The sequence below is a fragment of the Bactrocera oleae genome, chromosome 5 (assembly GCF_042242935.1).
Source record: "Bactrocera oleae isolate idBacOlea1 chromosome 5, idBacOlea1, whole genome shotgun sequence".
Lineage (NCBI taxonomy): Eukaryota > Metazoa > Arthropoda > Insecta > Diptera > Tephritidae > Bactrocera > Bactrocera oleae.
The window spans coordinates 52,483,118-52,508,797 of NC_091539.1; the positions used below are offsets into that span (position 1 = coordinate 52,483,118).

The 25,680-nt window shown below is 31.6% G+C and overlaps 2 protein-coding genes across 6 annotated transcripts in view; one reads left to right on the forward strand and one right to left on the reverse strand.

Moving 5' to 3' along the window:
- Nucleotides 1–30: 30 nt before the first annotated feature.
- Nucleotides 31–2,075, forward strand: wus (TM2 and DnaJ domain-containing protein wurst). The gene is made up of 2 exons (XM_070110274.1): nucleotides 31–539; nucleotides 682–2,075. Exon 2 carries the CDS (start codon nucleotides 687–689, stop codon nucleotides 1,890–1,892), a length of 1,206 nt encoding a protein of 401 aa, XP_069966375.1. The 5' UTR covers nucleotides 31–539; nucleotides 682–686; the 3' UTR covers nucleotides 1,893–2,075.
- A 1,718-nt stretch (nucleotides 2,076–3,793) lies between these two features.
- LOC106622067 (UNC93-like protein) overlaps nucleotides 3,794–25,680 on the reverse strand; it is a 75,708-nt gene continuing 53,821 nt past the window's right edge. For 4 of the 5 annotated variants that reach the window (XM_036362080.2, XM_070110506.1, XM_036362082.2 and 1 more), the window contains 5 exons: nucleotides 9,420–9,554; nucleotides 8,808–9,004; nucleotides 8,298–8,506; nucleotides 7,258–8,111; nucleotides 3,794–7,191 (listed from right to left, as the gene is read on the reverse strand). In XM_036362080.2, the coding sequence (XP_036217973.1) occupies nucleotides 7,030–7,191; nucleotides 7,258–8,111; nucleotides 8,298–8,506; nucleotides 8,808–9,004; nucleotides 9,420–9,554 (1,557 nt within the window). In that variant the 3' untranslated portion in view covers nucleotides 3,794–7,029. Of the gene's footprint in view, nucleotides 7,192–7,257; nucleotides 8,112–8,297; nucleotides 8,507–8,807; nucleotides 9,005–9,419; nucleotides 9,555–12,602; nucleotides 13,224–25,680 lie in introns of those variants that run through there. The other variant, XM_014241137.3, reaches the window with a different exon arrangement.

The window sequence follows — 25,680 nt, forward strand, 5'->3', positions numbered from 1 at the left end:
AATCGAATCGCGTCGCGCTTTCAGGTGTTGAAATTCTTATTTGAATTTTCTTTATTAATATAATAAGAACCACTTTGTAATGAATAAAAGTGTAGTGTTATTAATTTCTTTAGATTAAAATTGTGATTTTGGTTTGAAGCAGTGACTTATATTGACTTTAATCAGCAACTGTAATTGGCCTATTTAAGCCGCGTTCACGAATTGGAACAAACGAGCAATTCATTAACGCAGCAGTGAAAAAAGCAAATCACGACAAACGAAAATAAACAACTTTTTTTTATGACTTTTAAATTAAATAGGGTAGAAAAAGACAATTGACTTAGAGCCGCCAGTTCTTTATACTTATGTGAACGCTAAAATTTGCAGTTCGTATTGAATGTTTTGGTATTTTAACTTTGTGCTGCCAAAGAAAGAAGACAGCCTAACTGTAGAGTTGAAGTGAAGCGTGTATGGAATTTGTGAAAAGAGAAAGTTGGCTAAGACTTTGTTAAAGCGCTCCAATAAGGAAGTACACGTAATCCAGCAAATCAACTGACACAGTGAGTAAATTTTTAGAATGTTGCATTTCTTGTGTAAAAGCATTGTTTTCTATTTTATTAATGATAATTCTACTTAATTTTGCCTTTATTTGATAATTGCTGCATTATCTAATGCACTTTTCTTTTTTCTTGAATTTTTAAGACACCATGTTAAGAGTGAAGGCAACGGAGTCCCACTCCACTTCCGCAATAGCGAATGGGAAATCATTGGCTAACGGTAAACCTGTTGCTAATGGTAAAAGTGCACAACCCGCAGCAAATACTTTGCCACAACGGAAATCGGTAATAATCGCCTATATTCTTTGGCTTTTTGGTGGTATTTTTGGACTACATCACCTATATTTGCATCGGGATCGACATGCTTTCATCTGGTGGTGCACTTTGGGCGGTTATTTCGGTGTCGGTTGGTTGGCTGAAATAGTTTTAATACCGGAATATGTGCGGGATGCTAATGAGGATCCAACATTTATTAAATCGTTTGTGGCAAAATTGCAAACAAATCAACGGCCGCCCTACTCGGCTAAACGTTTTGTGGGTGAAGTTATGATTGGTTATCTCTTTGGACAAGTGCTGCTCATGGCCATACCAGAAACAATATTCGCTGGTATAGATTGGGGTTTCTTGCATTGGCTTATACCGGTATTTGTTTCGTTGGGCGTCTGGACTGTGGGCAATATCGGACGCGAACGTGGGGTTTGGTGGCATTGCTTAATCGGCGCCGTCGCTATATATCCAGCGCGCTATCTAATTTATGATGAGACCTATTCATTGCTATTGACCGCGCTTGTTTCTGCGCTTGTTTTCGACACATATTCAAAACAATGGTTACGTACACCACCGAAACGGCACGGCGTTGGCGCACGCTCGGTGAAACTGACAGCTGCTTTGTTGGTTTACTTTTCATTATGGGGATGTTTTCTTTATTTCAATGGCACGATTACCGATGACGATGGTGGTGAAGTGCCTATACATGAAGCTTTACGGAATTTCCTTACATCAGCTTGGTGGACAGATTTCACACAAGCCCTTACGGATACATATCAATATGCACAACATCATGGCTGGTATGAGACATGGAAGGAAATATTCGAAAGTATGGACGTGGATGGCGAGCGCAATTCCTACAAAGTGTTGGGTGTAAGTGCAACCGCCTCACAAGCCGAAATTACATCAGCATATCGTCGCCTGTCCAAGGAATTCCATCCGGACAAGGTCAAAGATGAGAAATTGAAAGCGGCTGCAAATCAACGTTTTATTGAAATTCAACAGGCATATAACGTGCTGAGTAAAATCAAATCAAGCCGTCGTCGTAAGAACAAAAAGTCCGTTGACGATGAACCGATCGTTTTATAAAAACAAAAAAAATTGGACGAAAATATACATAGTATGTTAGTGAACAAAAACAAAAATTTTTATTTATATTTTATGTATAATTAAGTTTGCATTTAATTAAGTCATCATCATAAATTATTTAATTTATTATCTGCAGTTTATAAATATATGCATTACGAATATTTATTAAAGTAAAAATGGCATTTTTGCTATTAATTTTATTTATTATCTTTATTAACGAAGTTGCAGTTTTAGAAATGTCGAAAACAAAAATAAAATCAATTAATATAAAAATATTTGTATGCGACTATTAATATCTAAAAATTTGTGTTTTATTTACATACAAATTTAATTAAGTTCTAATGTGCCGTATAAAGAGAAGGGTTGCATAAAATGCATTAACAACTAATTGAATTAACATTTAAATAATTTTTTTTTTATTACATTTACATTTTATATATACCCGAAAATCTTACATAACATTTTTTTTAATTTCTAATCCCTAATACCGGGTTAAAAAATAATGTTAATCAAAAGTTTATAATTAAAAAAAAAAGGTTTTTCAATTTAAAATTAAAAAAATTTTTTTTTGAGCTTGCTTCACGTTCTACCAATTTTTAATTTATGATTAACATTTTTCTTAGCTTAATACCCAAAATTGGAACAAAAAATTTAAAAACAAATTAATATAAAAATATAATTTTGAATCCCAACAACAACAGCTTTAAGAATAGATATACATATGGTAAGACCATTCGAATTTATTTATATCTGTCCGACTACGATATCTTCATATATCTTCTCCCTACTATTTTTTAACTTCCATATCTCGAAACTCCCTCCTCTACCAGAGGGAATTTCTATTACCTCGTACACTGATGATTTGCATGATACAGACGGCAGACAATGGCACCCCTGATATGTGTTTAAAAGTGGCCGTTTATTGACCTTGACCTTTCCGCTCCTTCACTGAAAAGAGGCTAAACCTCTTCCCTGCTGAATTCATAGCTACCACATTTACCTACTGGACGAACGAAGAAATACAGACTATACCTCAATATTTTTGTCGATGAAGCTAAAATTCTGACAGTGAAAACAAAATTTTTGAGTGTTATCTCTTGCTGTCCCCTGTGGAACACCGCTAAAGCGAAGTCCGCATTCTTCCGGTTAACGAGCATACTCCTCTCCAAGCTGTTGCCATACGTCGATGAACTTCAAAAATATACCGACGCAGTTTCGGACGCGTCCAACTTCAGATGTGTACTGAACGCCATTCACAGTGAAGCTATTAAGGACTCCAAACTCCACTCATCAAAAATCGTGAGCTCGAGTTGTCACGTGAAATCAGAGGAACTATTCGCAACTTCGTACTGGTTAAACTCCTACTTATCTAAAATATGGTAGATCCTCACATACAAAACTTATGATCTGCATACAAAGTCCCCGCATGGCAGTAACCCCTTTTTTCATGCCCCGCCAAACTCATTCACTTACCAACGCTATCCCCCGACGAAACAGTCTCTTTGCCATATCTACCGCTATTGATTTCATGATGACAGTTGATTTTTCACTTTCTTCCAAACAGGTACTCGCTACAACAACAACAACGGTGTCTTGATTAAATATATTAATTTTTTATTTTAGAAATTGCCTTCATGAAATTTAGCGCATTCTATTGTCTTTGGCAACGCTACAATCTCCGGGCAAATTGTTCTGATCGGAACACTATAGCATATAGCTGGCGTAGAAACTGAACGATCAAAATTCAGTTCTTGCATGGAAACGTTTTTATTTGAAGCCGAAGTTCGCATTTTTTCGTGTTTTTAATTCAATCCAACTTCACATCCGCCTTCTTTTGATTAGCACTTAATGTCGGAAATAAAAAATACAAATAAAATTTATTTAAACTAAAACAAAATATATTCATTTATTACATCGTAAATTTATATTTATTTATTCATTTTGTAATATTACGTTAACATTATACTACAGATTGCAAATTATGCTATCGAATTGTATATTTCAATAGTGTATTTATTAACATATATGTACTCGTATATATATATATAGATATATATATATATATAACTTTATTCAATACAATTGCTTTTACCACTTCGCTTCCCTTTCATAACTATGCATACACTTAAAAATTTTATCTTCATATGCGTACAATACACATACGCATACAATTTTTAATACGATATGATTTTTTTGTTTAATATAAATATATTTAGTATATTGCATTTATTACATAATAGATTATACATGAAGTCCACATTTAATGTTATTAATTTTTTTTCTTGCTTATTGTCTTATACTTATAAGTATATAATTGCTATATATGTATGCAGGTAGCAGCTATATGAAATAAAACCACAACTTGTAAGTATGTACTCGTATGTGGATTTCAGTTATCTTCAAATAATACACAGGTATGTACATAGTTAAGGTGAACCAGAACAGGAAAGGAAGTGTAAGGTTGCAATAAAACTACTTAAAGGACTATAATAAAAATGCAGGTTATGTTATTACATACATATGCAGTTAAAATAAAAGGAAAACAAGTATGCATACGTATTTATGAGCGTAAAAAGCGTACTAAATAATTAGTGAAGAAATAGAAAATAATTTGGTTATTTGTCGTCTAATTTTAATATATAAGAAAATGAAAGTGAGAAAGTTCTGTGAAAGGAAGCGGAGATTGAGTGTAGTAAAAACAGTAAAATGTTCAACTTTATATAGACAGCAAAATTAAATAAAAAAAGAAGAAGAATATTTATTAATTTTTGTTTTTAAACTTTTCCACGAAAGATACATGTTAAGAAATATAATGAGTAATACACAGATAGGGTGATAGTGAAGTATAAGCTATTTTCTCCAAAAAAAAGCATCACTTAAACATTAACATTATAATACTGAGCAAAATATATAAGTACATTTTATGTTACTCATTGTGAATCATACTCGTATATTTCCATTTTTTAATAACTTTTCTTCAAGTATATGCCTTTTATTTCAAGCAATTTGTATACATATTAAGTAATTTTTAGGGCTTTAACAGAAAATTTACATTAAAAAAAAATTTTATTTTAGTTTTCTTAATCACTGTTTTAATTTTTTAATTATTGTACTTAATTTTTTAACTATCAAAATTGATTTTTCAATCATTGTATTTAAATTTTCAATTAGTGTAATTATTATTTTTAATTAGTGTAATTCATTTTTCAATCATGGTATTTAATTTTTTAATTATTGTAATTAATTTTTCAATTACTGCATTTAATGTTTCTATTAGTGTAATTACTTGTTTTTAAATTGCATTTAATTTTTCAATTAGTGTAATTATCTTTTTAATTATTGCATTTAATTTTTCAATTAGTGTAATTAATTTTTTTAAATTGTATATAATTTTTCAATTAGTGTAACTAATTTTTTTATTATTATATTTAATTTTTTATTTACTGTAACTAATATTTTAAATTTAGTTTTTATTAACTGGAATATTTTTTGAGTTGCACAAGCTAACGTTACTATTTCTACTACAATTCGGCTTCTCAAAAGATGTAATGAAAAGCAAACGCAAAATAATTAAATTATTTAAAAAATTATTTGTGCGCGCATAAAAACATTATTTAAATTTATTTAAAATAAAAACAACATAAATTTAAATGTTTGTTAATTATGCGCTCACTCACAAATGTATGCGTGCCTACTATTACATATTATTATGTTCTTTTCTTCTTTAAATAGCACGTCTAGTAATTTGTGCTTTCCTTTTTATTGCAATATTTTTTGTTTTTGAGCGTTGATTTCACATTTTATACCTATATACTTTTATACTAGAGGGGTCTTACGAGCATAACGGTTTACTTAAAACTAATTTTTATGTATATATGTATGTATATATATATATGTATGTGTATTATAATTTTCTTTTTGCCATCTACTTCGGGCAATAGCTTGTATACATTAATATTTTCGGTTTGTCTTATTTAAGCAAATTTTTTCACAAAATTTTTTTTTGCAAATTTAATTTTTGCAATTATTGAACGGCTTTTGGAAAGTACGTCTATTAATAGTTTACAGTGTTTTTAATTAGTTTTTGTTCATTTATTTTGTAAGCGCCGTTGGTGTGTGAGCTTGTAAGGCACTAAACAGCACACCATTAGCCTCACATTTTATAATTTTTTTTCTTTTGCTTTGCGATGGGCACTAATTCTGAAGACGCCCTTTGTTTTTATAATGCTCCGAAAGAAAAAATTTCAAAAATCTATCTCTCATTCTGCGCAGCTTTTGTTTTTGTACAGTTTTGGTTTTAAATAGTTTTTTTCTTTAACAATTTCTCTTCGTCTTTTATCGTTTTCTACAGTTCTTACTGATTGCTCCGCTCTTCTGTGCTGTCTTCGGTTGATTACTTTTCGGTTTAGTTATTTACAAATTGCACTTACTTTCTTGTAAGCTTATTATTATATGATCTGAGTGGACTTTTTCTATGTTAACGCGTTGTGTGTGTGTGTGTATGTGCTTGTGTAAGTGTTTGCAATGTTTCTATTGTACTTATTGAACTAAATAACTACTAAACTTTATAACACATTACTTTCAATAATCATAACTGTTATTACTTCTGCTACTATTTACTTTAAACTTCTGTCTTTTTGTATGCAAAATTGTATACAATACAACAAAGTAACAACTGGGGGAGGGTAAAATTGCTTGAAACGCGTGCGTTCATGCAAAAAATCACTTTCGTAGCTTAAAAATGAATTTTTGACTTATGCGCATTTTTGTGTTACGTACATATACGCCCTTTTATAAAAGAGCTTTTCTTGTAGTCTAAATAAAGAAACAAAAAAGTTATCAAACACGCTTACACGCCAACACTTAAAAGCTCTCATACGAGATTAACAAACAAAAACAAAAGCTTTCATCGTTTGAGTGTCTGTATAAATGTGTGTGTGTGTGTGACTTGTGGTGCTCTTAAGCTTTCAGCAAGGAGCTTTTACAGCCAACACCGATTCAAACTTTCACATGCATACATACATACATATATGTATTTTACATACATACATGCTAGGTTGCATTACTTTATGGAAGGCGTATTTGTTTTGCAGATGCGTGAATGTATGAGTATGTGTGTATGTATGCGGAGTTGGACTTAGAAATGCGTCACAACAATATCCTCTTCGAGATCATCCAGCTCATCGTCGGTCTCCTCCACTTCAGCGGTGGCATTAGCCTCGGCGGCGGCTGCTGCTGCAGCGGCTTCCTTCTCCTTGGCGGCAGCCTCCAATTTCTCTTGTTTCTTTAGCTTGCGTTGCTGAAAAAAGAAAAAATAATTATTATTATTAAAACTTTTGCGCTTACAAAGTTCATCGGCACTTACCTTTCTTCTGTACAGAATCTCTACAATAGTATAGCCAATGCATCCCAAAGCCAAAACGGCCATAAGCACATAAAGCTTCATGCGCGCACACAATGTTGTAGCATATGCATAGGCGATAACAAAACCGGCTGACTCCCAGAGACGGTAGTTGGAGAAGGCCGCTTCCTTGTTGCGACGGAAGAGTAGACCGTATAGACCGTTAATTTGTGTTTGCCATACAGCATCGCCGACACCCCACAAACCAGACATAGCGTAGAAGATGAGTGGATTTTCGGGGCTGGGACGCCAGAACAATTCCACGGAGATAAGTGTGAAATGCACGATAGCGCCGAGTATAATAATGGGCAAACGTCCAATATATTTCATCACCGAACCGAAGAGAATCGAGCAAATAGCATTGACCACGCCGAAACAGATCATCACGAAACCAATTTGATGGATACCCAAAGCGCAAGACACATAAGCTTGTGTGAAATCGGCACCAATGAAAGCCTGTTCCATGCCAATGAAAACGGTGATGGGAATGAGCAGCTGTTGATTGGGCTTCTTCATTTGACGGAAAGTGGCCGATAGTAATTCCATGCCGGATAATTCTTGTGCAGACTGTGAGCCCTTACGTTTCTCACCATAACGTTTTAGTGGATCCAAGAAGATGGCAATAATGGCAACAGCAGCAACAATACAAGACAAGTAGATCATGGTGATTTCGAAGATTTCATGATCTGGTGGGCGGTTCAAGTTGCCATGTCCATTGGATACTTGCACACAGAAGTTGGCACCGCAGTATTGCAGATCCTCTTCGGAGATGGTTGTGTTGGCATCGCCGCCACTTCCATGAGCGCCGCTCGAAAGCACTGTAATCGAAGGAATAAGAAATAATTTAAGTAACGAGTTGTGCAATAGTTCAAATTATTCGTTAATGTCGAGCAAATATTACTTTTGAATTATAACAACGGTTTTTAGTTAAAACTTTTGATATACATATGTATGTATATATGTATATAGTTAATTAATAATAGGAAAATCAATTATCTACTTACCCAAACTAGAGATCAGATTTCCCCACAGCTCGGCCGTTTGCCAGGCCAAGAAGAAGAAGCCGAAGAACCGCACAATTATCGCATCCACAGCTTGTTCGGTTATTTTCGCATAAACTTGACCGACCTGTGTCAAATAGGTGGCCTTAGATGCCCACATAGGAGCGGCACCCAAACCGACTAGAATACCAGCAGGAACCAATGTGTAGAATCTAAGCAAATTAATAGAGTACAAGCGAATTTAATTAGCATTAAAAATATTACGGTAAACACAGAAAGAGTGCTGGAGATTGCATGGAATAAAAATAAATACTTGAAATGATATTTTGTGACGTCAGTTTAGCGATTTATTTAACCATGTTGTATAGCATGTTACCATTAAAATACGCTAATGTGACGTCAGCAAACCAGCTGATGTATAAACAATCGTAAAAAAACAGTTTTTAGTACCGTTGCAAATATTCGCTGCATTCTCTCTTCGACACTCTATCAAACTAATCATAAACCACTTACTTTGGGAACAATTGGAAGGCAATGTACGGCGCATAGCACAGCATACTGAAGACCAGCGTCCATTTCACAGTCAATTTGCGTATAATAAGTGTGGGTAGGAAGATGCATGAGACGACGAGCGCCGCGTAAATTGCGCTCAACGACACAGTGCCTAAGCCATCTTTGGCATTAATCGAGGACTGTAAATTGGCCGTGCCCTGGTTGACGGAAACAAGACAAGCATATGTAAAGTTAATGAAAAAGGAATGAAAAAGAAAAGATGCATAAATATGTAGTGAATGTATGTATGTATGGTGTAAGAAAATAAAGAGAAAGTGAGTTTTAATAGTATAAGCATGTGCGCATATGTATGTATATTTTTTTTAACTTGTACGTATGCACCAGTGTTGGGCAGTGCGTGCGTATGGTAATCATTGGCGCTTGTATATACTATTTCTTTATATTTAATTTCTTTTTTGTTTTTCAACTATGAAACGAATCAATGCGCTGCTTTGCAATATATTGGACTACAGGTGCGCATGCACACATACCTACGCACACACACAGCTGGTTTTTTTGTTGTGTTTTTGTGTATGTTTATAGGGTATTCATATGACATTTTGCTGGCCTTACCTGAAACGCTGTGAATTGTACCATGAATGCAAATGATATGATGGTGATATTTTTCAAAATTCGCCATTTTTCGCCCGGATTTAAAATGACTTTCTCTCTGAGTGATGCTGTGTCTGGCTCAAAACCAGCTTTTGGCTGCAAATAAAAAGCGAGAGTAAATTTATTAAAATTTTTTATTTTTTCGTATAATACTTAAATATAAGTAAATACATATTTAAAATATAATTAAAACTAGGTTAAATACAAAAAAAAAAAAACCGAAAAATCGAGTATTCATGAAATAACGTAAAATAGCAAATGCAACCGTGTTTGAACGCAATTGTTCAGGCGTTTCACTGACAAACATTTAAAAATTCCAGCAATTGAACCCTTTAGCCCACCATGCTCATGAGTATCACTTGAAACTGTATCGGCGGTAGGAGAAGCAACGTTAATACGACCGCTAGTACACCGCTGGCGGCGCGCTAGACCGCTTTTAAATTAAAGCGTTAGCTTAGCTTTTCTACAGCTACTTTATTTGAAACAACATTTTTGCTAAAATTCATTATTTTTTGCTCCTTTTGCTGACGTAATAAAATTAATTAACCGCTCGATTTGCATACTGGCGCGACTGCCAATCTTTCTTCTATGAATCGACTTGTATTGTGTCGCAAGAAATAAAGTAAAATAGGTATAATATAACAAAAATAATAATTAACGCAAATTTTAAACATTTTCACCCAAATGCAAACTAATTGAAAGTCCTCTAGCGTATTTAATTCGAGCGTGGCATATGTGAGTGTGGCTAAGGAGTGACGCAAAAAAGTTTCAAAATTTCATATAATATTGTCATATTTTATTTTATATCTTTATTTACTATTTAAGGTATTTGCTTCTGTCATTGAAAAATGCTATCATACGCTTATTTTGGCTTTTCTACTTTTATACACATGTTTTTTTCTTATATGTTTAAATGTTAGCTGCAAATTTCTTTAAAAATGTCGCGTTGTGATCTTTAGCTAAAATATTTGCAGACATTTGTTGGGTGTTATTTAATTTTTTTTTTTTTAAGAAAAAATATTTAGAAATTATTTTATTTACCAATCGGCTGTATTATAGCAGACAATGTTGTAGGAGTGAGAATAAAATTAAAAATATATAAATTCTTCGTTATATAATATAAAAAGTTAAATTTAGTCTCTTACTTTAATTTAACACCTAATTTTGTTTTATGTTGATAATAAATTACCAATAAAATTAAGAGTTAAACAGCAGTAGGAATTTTTGCGGCGTTTTCAGTTTTCGCTCATTAAATATATAATACGTGTATACAAAATGGTTATCCACAAAAATGTATATATGTGCGAAATATGAAATTATTATAAAAAATTTCAAGCTCATTTTTATAAAAAAAAAGATGTTATGTAATTTTTCAAATTTATTCATTTGAAATTTAATATTTCGCAATAAATTCTAAGCGGCAAACGCCTTCTGTTTAAATTTGTGAACTGTGGTAGCTGTCGATTTAAGTTAGTCGAATAATAAAATAGTATATAGGTATTATATATTTTTCACTTAAGCAAATTATTCATAAAATAATACATTTATAAAATACTTTTATATATATGTGTATAATCTATTTCTTTGCTAATGTTTAATTTTAATTCCTGATTTTTTAAAATTTTTCTGTTTAAGCAATTAATTTTTATATAATTTTATTTTATTTATTATACAATCTAATTATGTATATTTTAATTTTTTTAAATTTAAATTCCTGATTTAATTTTAATTTTTTTAATTTTAATTATCATTTAATTTTAATCTAAAAAATGAGACAATTTCTTTAATTTTTTTAATTATCTTATTTGAATTTTTATATATTTTATTTAATAGTTTTACCAAATTATGAATTTATTTATTAAAAAATATATTTATGAAAATAATTTATATATATTATATTTTAAAATATTTCTCAGTTTTTTTAATATTCCATTAATTAAAATAATTAGTTTATATAATACTAAATTCTTTTTTTGATACATTTTTTTTGTAATAATTAATATAAATACCCGATTTTACATGAATTATGCAGGTTACTTATTTTTTTTAAATTATTTTGATTTATTTTTTATGTAATTAATTTTTTAACTAATTTTCTTTAGTTTTTTCCTATATTTTTTTCAAAATTTTTCGATTCACCAAATTGTGAAATTTAATAAAAAAATATATTTATAAAATAGCTACACTTTAAAGTAATTATAAAACAATTATTCTTTAATTAATTGAAACATTTAATTTATGTAATTATAAATATCATTTCATATGATTTGTTTTTTTGATAAACATAAATTTTAATTCCTAGTTTTATTTTTAATTTACGGATTAGTTAATTAATTTTTTTATTATTTCATTTCATATTTATAAATATATATTTTTTAACTGAATTTTATATAGTCACATTTTTAATTTAATTTAAGTTTTTTTAATTTTCTTTAATTTTTTTTTAATTCGTTAATCGTAGATTTTGTGAGCAGTCTTGAAGCCAAACTATTTTTTTGCGGTCATTATCCTTCGGCAAATGAAAACTCAGAAGCCGTTTAGAAAACTTAACTTTAGACTAGTTGAATGAAAGTGCCATATATGTAATGTTATTATTTTATAGCTTTTAATATTATTAAACTTTTTCTAATTTTTACTATGATTATTGTTGATAATATTAATATTTTTATTATTTTTAAATTTTTTTTTATGGTTTTTGTATTTACTTTCACTCTTAATATTAACTTTAATATTTATCATTTTGTTTTCAATAATTTAATTTATATTTAATTTATGATCAAATATTTACATCAAAATGTTTATTTGAAATGCATTTTATTTTATATATTTGTATTAAAATACATTACGATTGGTACGTATTTAATTTAGCATGTTTTCTTGTTCAAAACCTTGCACAAGTTCAAGTACCCTGGCGTTCAAGACCCTAAATGCTATCGCAATACGCCATTTAGACTTTCGACAATTTATTTTCGTACTAAATTCACCTGTACAAATATGTACGTACATATATAAATTTATGTATAAATGTTTCGTTTTTAATTTTGTTTTCCTCGGTGTTTCTTTACTTTTCAGACTGCTGTTTTTATTATGTACACATGTCCATATATTTAATTTAACCAATAAATTTCTTTTATATTTACGTACAATTGAAACGAATGAACCAATCGAGCAAAATGAAAAGTTTTGGTGTAATGACATCTTCGGCAACCTTCATGCGTCACGTCTCTAACTAGTGAAAAAATATGCGTGTTTCGCCCGTGAAAAAGTTCACATACGACAAGCACTATATAGGTATAATGGTACTATGTGCAATAGCACGCGCACAATAATCACGAATGCGTACGCACGAGTATACGCGACAAAGCTCAATGTGACGGACGATCGCGACGACCGTTATACGTCACAGCACAAACGCAGTGTAATGCACCAAGAAAATGCGGCAAGGACTAGCGACAAGTTAAAAGTTTCTTATGTGTTGTTCTTTATTGCTCACTTCGTGCACACAAGCATGTACATATATTATGTATGTATGTGTGTTTATAATTCGCAACTTTTTTATTTTTATTTTCTATTATTTTTTTTTCAGTTTGCGTTTTTAACACACGCGCGTCTTCCGCCAACGGAAGAACATCTAATATTAACCGAAAGAACCTTTTATATTCACCGTACTAAAATTTACAGTTATATAGTATTATTATTGTTATATATTATGTATGTATATATAGTATAGCTTTAGCGCAACGGTAAAACATTTGAGAATTTTCTTTGCGGAACACTTTTGTCCGAAGGATGTTTCTATGTATAAGATCGATTGGCAACTGAAAAGTAAAGATCACAACGAACCTAACTGATGCTTTATATTTTTTTAAAATAATCATCTACTTATTATGTTCATTCTCGCTGAAGCACAGAGGCGAGAAAATGTCTTGACAATATATACTATATCAACATGAGTACACTAAGTACACATGCATATGTGTACGAGTATGTGTGTGTTTGTATTTGTAATATGCGTCCATTAACGAGTACGCAGTATTTTCGGGTAATATCGTGAACGCCCCTTGAAAATTCGACGAAAATGAGTGCTTTCGTCATTATAAAGTAATTGTCAACCCCAAAACGAATACACGTTAATATTTAATTAATGTATGCATGTTTGTGCCATTATCGTACGATTGGCGAAATGCAGTCTTGCGAAAGTTTCGAAATTCTTCGGCTATTGGCTTTCATTAAGCAGATGATCTTCGGTATGACCAAATTGCTCGATGCTGGTAATTGAAGTCCAATGCGTGTGCGTTTTCTCTTTTTTTTCCTTTTTCTTTTGAAGTATTAATAAATTAGAACAGCGGCGCGCGTAATGATAGCCATAAAGCGATCTTCAATCGCAAAGAGTAGTGCTCATATGGTTATATGTTATATGCCTTTTGTTTGTCAGCCAATCGAGCGGGTGGCGCGTTTATTGTTTGCTCTCAATTAAGAAACGCGAAATTTTACTTCTTGGAATATTGCCAGCTGGCTTTGGCAGGTTGTGCGAGTTTTTGATTTTCGTTTTTCAAAAACATATCTAGAAAAACTTGTGTTTTTCGCATAGAAGGATTAGCTGCATGTGCATTGGCTGCTTATAGAAGCTAATTTGACGTATTTTATACAAATTTTATACGAAAGGGAAGCATATAAAAAATGTTGAGATGTGTGTTTTTATATTGATTTTGTTTTTGACGACTTTTTTAAATTCCTTATAATGTTTTCCTCTGACTATAAAAAAATTTATTTAATTGGTTGAAATTATTTAAATTTTTTATTCAAAATACCGATATGTATTGGTCAATATAAATATTAAAAATCCTTGGTAATAAAATTTTGTTGAAAAAATAATAAATTATTTTTTGCCAGACATTTAAAATATGTTTTTATTGCATGGTATATTTTTTATTTATTTCAAAGACCACAATTTTTATAATCAAAATTAATTGAGACGCACTGCTTTACTGAATTACTATCCAATAACCCAAGAAACCTCAGAATCAGCTTAAACTGAATTTATACCTGTACCACTAATAGTAAAAAAAAATTTGTTTTTGTTATACCAACCATTTAAAATATGAAATTCTTAAACATATGAACAAGCTGGATAAATAAATCCTATATCTTACCATATATACACACATACATACACGCTTAAATTGAAGATTAATCAAATTGAAAATACAAATACTAGCCCCTAACAAATAATTATGCCAATTTGCACAATTACGCACAATGTTATCAACGAATGGCTCACGGTAAAAAAAAAACGAAAACGAAAACCAAAAACAAGTAAATAAAAATATATAAATACAAAAAGCAAACAAAAAACACAGGCGGCGCGGCACGTACTAGAGATGATTAGCGATATTGTGGAGAGAGCAAAATAACTTGACCACACAATTTTATACAAATCAAAATTATAACAAATTATTATATTATAATTAAAAATATCAACAATAACAAAAATATGAAATGTCTACAAAGTAGGCAGAAGCGTCTCGAAACGCGCTACAGACAAAATCAAATTTATTATGAAATACAAAAATTAATCGCGTATTTGTCAGGTAATTCTAATATTGCCAGACGATTTTGAGTATGTGCGCTACACACGCACACTTATAACATATATTCTTATCTGCTCGGCAAATTTTGGCCGCCACACATACGCACATCGTGTTTTAGTGCCTTCTTCGCTTGTGTGTGCGTGCAACACGCCGCCTGACATTGAAACGAAAGCATGCATTGCTGTTTGCACCAGCTTGTGACCAGTGATTTTCCCTCTTAACCGAAGCATAGCGATGACGTTGACAGTGGAAAATTTCTGTAAACTTTTTTTATAACTTGTTAAAAGTTCCTTAAGCACTTTTTCACAATTTGATTTAGTTTTTTCTTGTAATTAAATTCAATTGCACTTTGCAACGCCATTCTATTGCAATTTATCGCTACAGCAATTGACAATGCAAAATCAAAGGTTGATCACTGATTCGGCGACAATTGATGAGTGTCCGCTTGCTGATGAAGAGCGTGCGCGAGCGTGTGAGTGTGTCGAAAGCGAAGAGATTCTACTAAAGATTATGTGTTGCTTTTGTTGTTATTATTGTTCTACTTGTGGCGCTACTACTACTTGTATATGAAATCAATGAAAACACAAAGCCAATTTGCTGAAACAAAAGCAAGAAGCAACAACAAAACGGATAGTAAGTAAAAAACAGCGCGATCAGCTAGCGAACAAAGTAAATGCACACGCAAACACACATATACATATATGTACATACATATGTTCCATATAAAAACAAGCATTAAAAGAAAATATTGTGTGAAAAAATTGAATTTTCAGTCAAAAAACAAGCACAGCTGCCGCCGTAGACAATAGTTAAAGCAACAAAAAACAACAATGGTTAGACACCAACAACGTTTCGTGGGTTGCGACATGTAAGCGCCTTGCAGTCTTACATATGTTATTATTGTTGCTACGATATTTGCAAAAAAAAAGTAATTTATAAAAATATGTATGCTTATTATTAATATTTCTTTTCCTTTTTTTTATTTATTGTACGCAATATAAATTTATAAAAAATAGTTAATTTATACTATGTATATATAGTATGATTTAAAAAAATGTATTCAGGTTTTATTGTTTTTTTTTTGTTATATTTAATAATTTTTTTTATTTATTGTACGCAATACAAATTTATAAAATATATTTAATTTATAGTAAAAGATTTAAAAAATGTATAGTAAGTTTTTAATTTTTTTTAATTATATTAATTTCTTATTTTTTATTAAATAAAATTATAAACTTTTATTATATTAATTTAATTGAACTTTTAATTTTTATATTCAATCCTTAAAACATATACTATATTAAATAGTTTAATGGGAAATAATTTATTTTTAAATACTTAATTTTATTTCTTATACCCTGAACAGCGCATATTAATTTTAGCACGAAAGAAACGTCGAGGACCCTTTAAAGTGTATATATAAATTATTTTATTTATTTTAATTTAATTTAATTTAAGTTAACATTATTAAGTTTTATTTTTGTATCGTTTTATTTATTTGTCGTAGTTATTTTCCTAATTAAATTTATTTACTTTTTTAATTTATATGGTTTTATTTTTTTATTGTACGTTCCCACTGCCTAAGCATTTACGCCTACTTAATTTACAAATACTCTAAAAATGTTTAAATAAGTACATAATATATTTATTACACATAAGTATGTATGTACAATATGTATATAACGACTTGTAATGGAGCGTTTGAGTGCATTCATACGCCGTGGTGCACCCATTAGCACCTGCTTAATTGAATTGCGCGCTGCGAAATTGATGGAAAAACTAATCGAATATACAGATTTAATAATATGAAATTACTCTCATTGAAAATTGTTTTTTCTTTACAACAACAATAATTAAAGAATTATTGCAGCATTGCAGCCACGGGTGATTTATCGATTATTATTATTTTTTAATTTTAAATTGTGCATATTTTCTATAAGACAGGCTTCTAATCATAGAGAAATTCATTGAAAAAATAATTTCATGCATAAGTTATTATTTTTGATTTATATGTGGCGCTTTGTAATACAAAAGCATGCATTTGCCTCACTTTTTCTATTCAATTGTACATAAAAAAAAGGTTATAGCAATCTAGAAAAATTTGTTTATCTATTGTTTTGCATGCGCAGTTTAATTGTGCCAATCCGGGTACAATTTATTTCGATGGTATATATCAACAACTTGTTTATGTTGAAGTTGCTAGTTATTTGACGTCATGAGTTTGCCAACTGAATTCCATACAAAAATTCTCAAATTTTAAGCAAATAATTAAACGATAAAAAAGCAGCAGGAAACCCCCGAATTTTAGATCGTTAAAAATTGGCGTCTAATGAACAACCAGTTAGTGCTGCTAGTTAATACTAATTTGAAAAAATGTGTGCTTATAAAAAATATATTTACTTCACTCATTCTTAGCTTGACAAGTGTTGTTGCAGTTTTCATAGAACTATTTAAACGCGACTAAAAATTTTACTTTTTATTAAAAAAACAAAGTATATATTTACATACAACAAATTGTGTTGTTAAGCAAAATGTGCGCACAAAAAGTAATTCTAATAAAATATCGAATTCTAATTAAATTGAAATTATAGAATGCATGCTAAAACACATATGCACATACATTCTAAGGTGTACAAAAATTCAAAACAAGCCACTAACAACTATGCATTTTGGCGCAACACAAAATCTGCAACGAATTGTGTGAATTTCAAGCGAAAATTACCGTGAAATAGACACACGAGATGTGAAAAATATTTTTTAACGCATATACAGGCATGTGCTTATCTTCTTCTATAAATTGATTATATTATTTATTATGTATATATGTATGTATGTATTTGCAATACCTGCGCAGTCACAATGAAAATTTGCATTTTTGCTTCGCACTACGTTCGCCATATGACCGCGGCCTTGTCGTTTTCATAATGTCGTAATAAATTAAACTCATATAAAACAACAACAACCGCAATTACATTGTAAATGAGCATTTAAATAGTTGCAGCTGCAACAGCTATCGATTGCACAAGCATGCCACAACACGCGCATACCGACATGCCTACGTATGTATGTATGTATGTAAGTACATCAATGAGCATGACTTGACTAAAAGCGGCCGAAATTCCTATCACAACGCCCAGCAGTGTGTCAGGAGAAGCGAAAAATAAAGCGAAACAACACGGTGCAAGCGTAGCCAACTAATTTGCACCGAAAAACAAGAAAATAATGGACAGAAAGAATAAAAAATTACACACACTTACGTATATACATACTCATGCATATGCAATGCACCGCAGTTAACCAAGAGCGCATCATAAAAATAATAACAACAACAATAATAAAAAATACTGCATTGCAATAAACAGCTACCTTGAGATTTATTTTTAATTCACCGTCCATAACATACATACACGCAAGCGCAAATAATGCAAAAACAAATCTCAGACAACACTTGCTCGCTTGGTCCGCTAGGTACCTGGCACTGCCACAACGGCGGCGAAAAATGACGAAAAGCGAGTGCGAGCGCTTCTAAAGAATAAGTTTTATAAGACAAAAACAAGCAGAAAATATTTTGTTATTGCTGAAAACAAAAAAAAGCAAAACACAAAACAATTTGCAACCACAAAACACGAGTACAAATTACAACAAACAAGCTGGCAAACAACGCTGAAATTTGTTAAAGCTTGCGGCGCTTAGTTGTTGGTAGTGTTTTGTTATATTTTTTTTATTTTGTTTTCATAAAAAAAAAATATATTAATAAAAATAAAAAAAAAACGAAAAATTATGTTATAGTAACTCTTTACTATAGTTTTGCTTATCAAAAAAGTTTCCGAAACAAATTTGCCTTTACGAGTTTTCTACTATTTGTTTTTTAGTTTAAGTATCGGAAACTCCTATATTTTTACCCTGCACACTGTATATTAAGTTTGCTACGAAGTTGGTACTACCCAGAAGAAAGCTTCGGAGGCTCTATAAGATAATATACTCGTATATAAATGAGCAATGTGACGAGCTGAGTCGATTTAGCCATGTCCGTTTGTCTTTCTGTCTGTATACATCCGAACTAGTCCCGTAGTTTTTGAGATATCGATTTGAAATTTGGAACACATTCGATTAAAAACTTTCACGATTTTGGAATTTTAGCTTTTTTATTTTTTATTTTAATTACCAAAGTTAGGGGATAAATAGAAACCCTTGAAATATTGTCCAATAAATAAATTAATTAGTCGATTGAATCGTATCGAAAATAATGTTCTGTGCTTTGGTTTGTGTCTTTACTAAGCGAGGAATATTACTTAAATTTAACTTTATGTGTGCTTTGGAGTTATGTGTTCTGAAAACGACTTCTGAGATTATTGATAGGTTGTCAGGTTTCTGAACGTTAATAATTAAACTGAAAACGGAGTTTTAACTTGTTAGTCCTATTTTTTGAGGTTTTATTAACCATGGCAAATATTTAAGTCAGTAAGATAGACTATCGCGGATAGATAAGATAGAAGTCGCGGTCCGAAGACATAAAAATCAATTTAAAATTACATATACATATAATTAACCGTAATATTCCACATTAAGCCAATTTACCAAATTGTGAGAGGAATTTTCCATTGAGCGAGCAGTGAAACTACCTATTGCCGCCTATTTAGATCTGATTTGGTTCAATATTTGTTATACATAGAAAAGGTAAATATTAACACAATAATTTCGCACATTTTTCTCATCATCCGGCACCGCTCATTTTACTTGTATCATTCATGCCTCGCTGCTTTCAATATCTGGTTGTGGAATTACACTTACTATCAGCATTACATATAAATTTAACAATATTCATAAATTTTATATTACTCCATAAACCTCTCCCTTTAAATTCATGCAAATTCCTTTAATTTCACTTTACTTATTTGCTCTTTCTTATTTTACTTTGCTGTTGTCAAGATGTCATAGCCAGTCAATAGCCACTCCTTCGATCTCAAAGAAAGCAAATAAAAAAGAACGAAACGAAAACAAATGCACTCGTACAAAAGTGCAAAAAAATCATTGAACGCCTCTTGACCGTAAAAATCGACGCGAACTCTCCAAGCGCGTTGAATGCGAAATTATTGCAGACAAAGGAAATGAAAATGCATTTATACAGGTAAGTAAATAAAAGTACTACAAATATATTTATATGTAAATATTTTCATGTGGACAAAGTGTCTAGAGTGAACATCCATTTAGTAAATAAGTGTTTGATTTCCAATCAAGTACCTACTAATTCAAGGGCTATTTAATAAGTAGAAGTACAAAGTGGCGTAAAAAGCGTCTAACTCGAGCATGTACACATGTAAGTGCATCACTTGTTATTTCATATTTAATTATAGCTTGTAACGTAAGCGCATCATTAATCTATATAGCAAGCATAGTGTACAGATATTGATTTGTTGACGTAGTAGGCTTAGTAAATGATAAGTACTCTAAAGTACTTTATACACTTCTAATTACTTAAAACATATATCGATAATTGTTGATTATAAGCTTATGGCTCGATATTTATTTCTGAAGATCATTCATTGTCACCATGACACTTTGATTTACCTTGACCCTACTAAAGCTGCTGTTTATAGTAATTCTCTGCTAGTTTGAAGTGCAAATCGATAAGCTTCAGTGTTTAACAAATATTTACTTATTTGCATAAATTTTATTTTGTACTATGCTGTGTACTTGTATGTAGGCGAAGATACACTAGCGTGACAAACTTACAAAAGTATGTAAATAGTTTGTTGATTTAACTACGGCAGACTCGTTGAAACTGGTTAATAAGTTGAGCTTCATTCTTGCCTTCATTCGCTTAATTACTAATTAGTGGATTTCTTATACTAATGTGGACAACCACTGAAGTGCCACTATGATTTCAAGCATAAGCTGGTGCTATATATGAATATGTACTAACTTCGAATGTGTCTTTCTTATTTCATAAAAGGGTATCAAATCAAATATCTTTATCTTGATTTTGATCAGTTAGTTTATGTGACAGCTATATACTATAGTGCTCTAACCTAAGCAATATATTCGGAGTTTGTAGCTTTGCTTCAGAAAATTCGTAAAAAGGTTTGTCAAATGAAAAAGCTTTTCATACAAGAACTTGATTTGGATCGCTGGGTTTGTATCGGAGCTATATGCTATACTGGTAAGATAACGGTGGTTCCGATAAATAAGCAGCTTCTTGTGGAGAAACAGAAGTTTGCAAAATTTCAGATCAATATCTCGAAAACTGAGGGACTAGTTCGCGTATGTACAGATAGACGGACAGACATATGTTTATAATACTGTTGTTGTTGTAATAACATAAAATATTATAAGATATAATTTGGGGTACACAAAGTGTCAACCTTCGGTGCAGTTTTGCTCTGACCTACGCACTAATGTTGAGGGAACTAAGTCAATTGCTACAGATAAATATGTTTAGATACATGTGGCAAATGTTCCAAATGAGTATTCGATTATTTTTAATGTCATGAATGTATATATAATATATACATATAGAAAGATATCAAAAAAAATAAAAAATTAAATAAACATGATGTTGCCAGCAGCAAATGTTTATAAATATTGTTGACAAATGTGAAATGTTGCTGTACCGCACACAGCAGAAGGTGATTGCTGCAAATGTCTCCATCGCATGCAATCTTTATGGTTTTTTGCTATTTCTCCACAATATGTTTTACTTTTATTTTGTTTTTTTTTTTCGTACTTTTGCTTGCGCCAGCTCAGCTGTGGCTCAAATTGTCGGCTGCCGCCTGTTGCTCGGTCTGTCTGTCGTGTCTGCTGACCGCAAAAGTTAAGCAAAATTCATACAAAGAAAAATCAACCGCAAGCATATAAATAGCGACTACAGAAATAGCAACAACAATAACAACCACCAGTTAAAACAAAAAAGTGCGATTTGACTTTGCGTGTGCGCACATACATATATTTTTCTCCCCAAAGGCATTTATTACACTTTGGGACCGGCTTAGCGACCGCAGCCATATGTAGTTGCTGTAGTTGGGGTACTCAGCATCCCAGCAACATTGCCTGCGGCCGACAATCAAATATTGCAAACGAAGCGACCACCAACACCGGCCACTCAGCTGCAGCTTCGAGCCACAAGCATGGCTTGGCCGGCTGGTTGGTTGACTGCCTGTCAGTGAGGTTGGTTGGTTCGGCCGAAACCCACTTTTGGTTACAGCACGAGATTTGCACACAGTTTGAATGTTTATTTTTAGCTGTTGAGGCAAGTCATGCTTCTTGTTGTAAGTGTTGGCTTTTTTGGCGTCTTTTTTATTAGTTTATACCATATTTTATTATGTCGTGGCCGTCGTTGCCGCATTGTCGCTGAGTGGCGTAGCATGGCTCTTAGCTGCCCGGTTGCATGTTTGGATTTGGTGTATAATTACAATTTACTGGCAGCCGAAAATTTGTTGCATGCTTGCTAAAAGTTTTCTGGATTTTTTCTCAGCTGCATTTATTGGCCAAACACGAAGTGAGCCAAAGTGCAAACGAAACGGTAATGGTTTACATAAATATGTCGAAGTTATATATGTAAAGTTTGAATAATTTATGCTTTCGCGATATTTCGGTGACTGTTTGAAAATATTTCAAATCCGGTATAAATTTGTGTGTGCACATAACTTGCAAAAAGTTTGTACAATTACATATATACTAGGTGTGAGACTTTAGGGTGTGTGAATAAACTAGTTTGTAAGAAAAAAATGTTATTGCTTTTGAGATTCCATTTTCGGTTCTTAACATTAGGTCTTTTGAAAGCTCAAAAATTTATGTTCAGTGGATTATCCAATAAAGTAACTCTAGATGGTATAGATTTCGCCATTTCAGGTGTGTGACTTTGCTAAAATATGCCATGCTATCCGACACTTAGGTTTTTCCCGAACTTGCGTTTAGTTGCGTAGTATTTCTCAAATCCTAAAAATTCGTCCGATTTACAATTAAATAAAGTTTTCTTTACTTCATTTTGGATATCAAATTGTGAACTATTAGATTTATTCGATATTTATACCTGTTTTTTTATTCTTCTTCTTTGAATTTTATATCGTAAAGAAACAACAATGTTGCCTACATTTAGGGGTAGTATCGATTAAATGCAATTTTGAAACAGTATGACTAATAAGCAAATTCAAAAATATATTATATTGAGTATCCAAACACATTTTAACCACCAAGCAGGGCAGAATTCCTCTATTATAACCACTAACCTCATAAAGCTTATATAATTTTTTCAGTATTATTTAAGAAAGTGCTTAAATGAAATTCAGCGAAGAATTATCTTTCCCGAATAGTGAAATTTTTCTTTTTTACTTTTTTTTTTTTAAATTTATTTAGCAAGTGTCGGCTACTCTTTAATGTAATTTTATTACCTAACAAAGCCAAAACATCGCCTACACTTGTGCATGCTGTTGAGTTAGAATTACAATAATAGTATAAGCCACGACATTTTTAAATAAACTGGATAAAGCTACTAAAATATCTAAGTATTAATCTTATAATTCTATTGGGGAGAAACAAAAAATACGCCCACCTTTTTACTCCAAGATCTGTACTTTTCCATTTAAAAGAAAGGGGTCGCACTTGCGTTATTTTCCATTACTATAAGATTTCTTTAGCCATTTCAATTTCTACTTGTATTCATTTATCCTGTTAAAAAAAACTATGACGACAGACATTGTGAATGCATGTACATATATATGTGTATATATCGTTTGTGCGTTACTAGAATTGAACGGGTATATAATTTTTAAATTTTTTAATTGAAATTGTGTCCACCGAACATTGTCACTGGCAAGCAAGCGGTTAAAATAAATGAAATAATGAAAAAAATTTTGAAAGAAAAACGATTTGGCTTAGACTGGACTGGTTTGGTTTATACCGCCAAGTACTTGACTCTACTGGCCGCGCACCGTTCACACGAACACACACAGAAAAGCAAGAAGTATGTAGTATGTAGATACCAAGCCTGAAGTGAAGAAGAAAAAGTGTCGTATGGGATACGAATGGGTGCGTCTCAGGCGAACAAAAGCGAAGAAGCTCTAATGAATGTACATGGTATATCTTTGTATTGTATGTATGTATGTGCGAGCATTGTGGGTCGGTTACATGCGCATGCGCAGTGAATACATTTTGAACACTACTTGCTGCAAGTGGCTGCTCATTCTCCTGTACTCGCTACAGAGCGCAGTTCTTGTGCTGATCACAATTCTTTTCAATTTATGACCCAGCCAATACCATTTTTTACGAGTACAATTTCTGTATATACTGTATGTATGTTTGTATGCACGAAAGTGTTTATTTTTACTGCTGGCAAATAAGTATTGCCAACTGATCTGTGTTTGCTATGGATTTGGCACTTGCGAATCGCATTGCTCTTTTTACGCGCAGTCTTTCTTTCTGCTTGTCTTGTCTTGCCTTAGCATTTCTTTGTATATAAGCCCTCAGGCGTTGCTATTTAAATTAATCTTGAGTCATTTATTTATGTATTTCTGCCATTGGCGTATATTTATTTGCATTAAGGTGCCTTCGAGTCAGGCGATGTCTTTTTGCAATTTATGTTTTTGTTGTTTTAATTTTTTTTTTTAAATGTTGCTTTTATTTCATTGCGTTCTGTGTAATTCTTGCTTGAAAGCGTCACGTGCTTGCTGAGTGCGGTTTGAGTTAGGTTTGTTGTTGCTGTTTTTGTGTGCTCTTTACACTTGAGAAAGTAGAAATCTTGCTTATCGCCAGCGTTCATGCGACAAGCTTGCGTCTTAAATACAAAAATACGAATTCGCACTTACTCAGTTATTGATTTATGTACCCTTATATATTTATGTATGTACATAAATATATGTATGTATATGTAGGCAATTAATTGCCGCCTATTGGATTGCTACGCTTTCGATGGCCCAAGGCGCTTTTTCGTTCGATTCGTTTATACTCTTGTCTTAACAATTTTTTCTTATTTCATCTATAGTCATCTTATAAAAGCGTGTTTATTTGTATAGATTCTTTGGTTTGCGAGTAAAAAAATTCTGAGCTGTCGCTTTGTGCTTTGTTGGTCATATTGTTATACAATTTTATTCTGAAGCAGCTTATTTAAGCATTGAATTAACCCAGAATGCAAAAGATATCTTTTCATTAGGTATTGTTCTTTATTGATTACCGTTACAATTTGGACTTTCAAAAGATATGTTCTCAAATCGAGGTTAAACTAAAGTTTTTATTACTTTTCTTTAATATTTATTGTCCAAATTTAGGAATGAAAGGTTATCGATCGACACCAGTATGTAAAATTTTCTGTTCTTATATAAATGACATAAAAAAATTAATTTTTCAGAAAATGTTTTTTTTTATGTTACGAAATGTTCTTTCATTCAGTATAAGTACTTACTTTTTATAAATAGTCACTAAAGTCCATACAAAGGCTTGATTTAGATCGCCCAGTTTGTATATGATCTAGCTTTAGGAATTCGAAATTTCTAAAATTATCTATCTCAAATTTCATGAAGATATCTCGTAAAATAAAAAAAATTTTCTATACAAAAACTATATTTTCAGCAATAAGTTTATATGGCAGCTATATGCTATAGTGGTCCGATATCGGTGGTTCCAACAAATGAGCAGCTGTT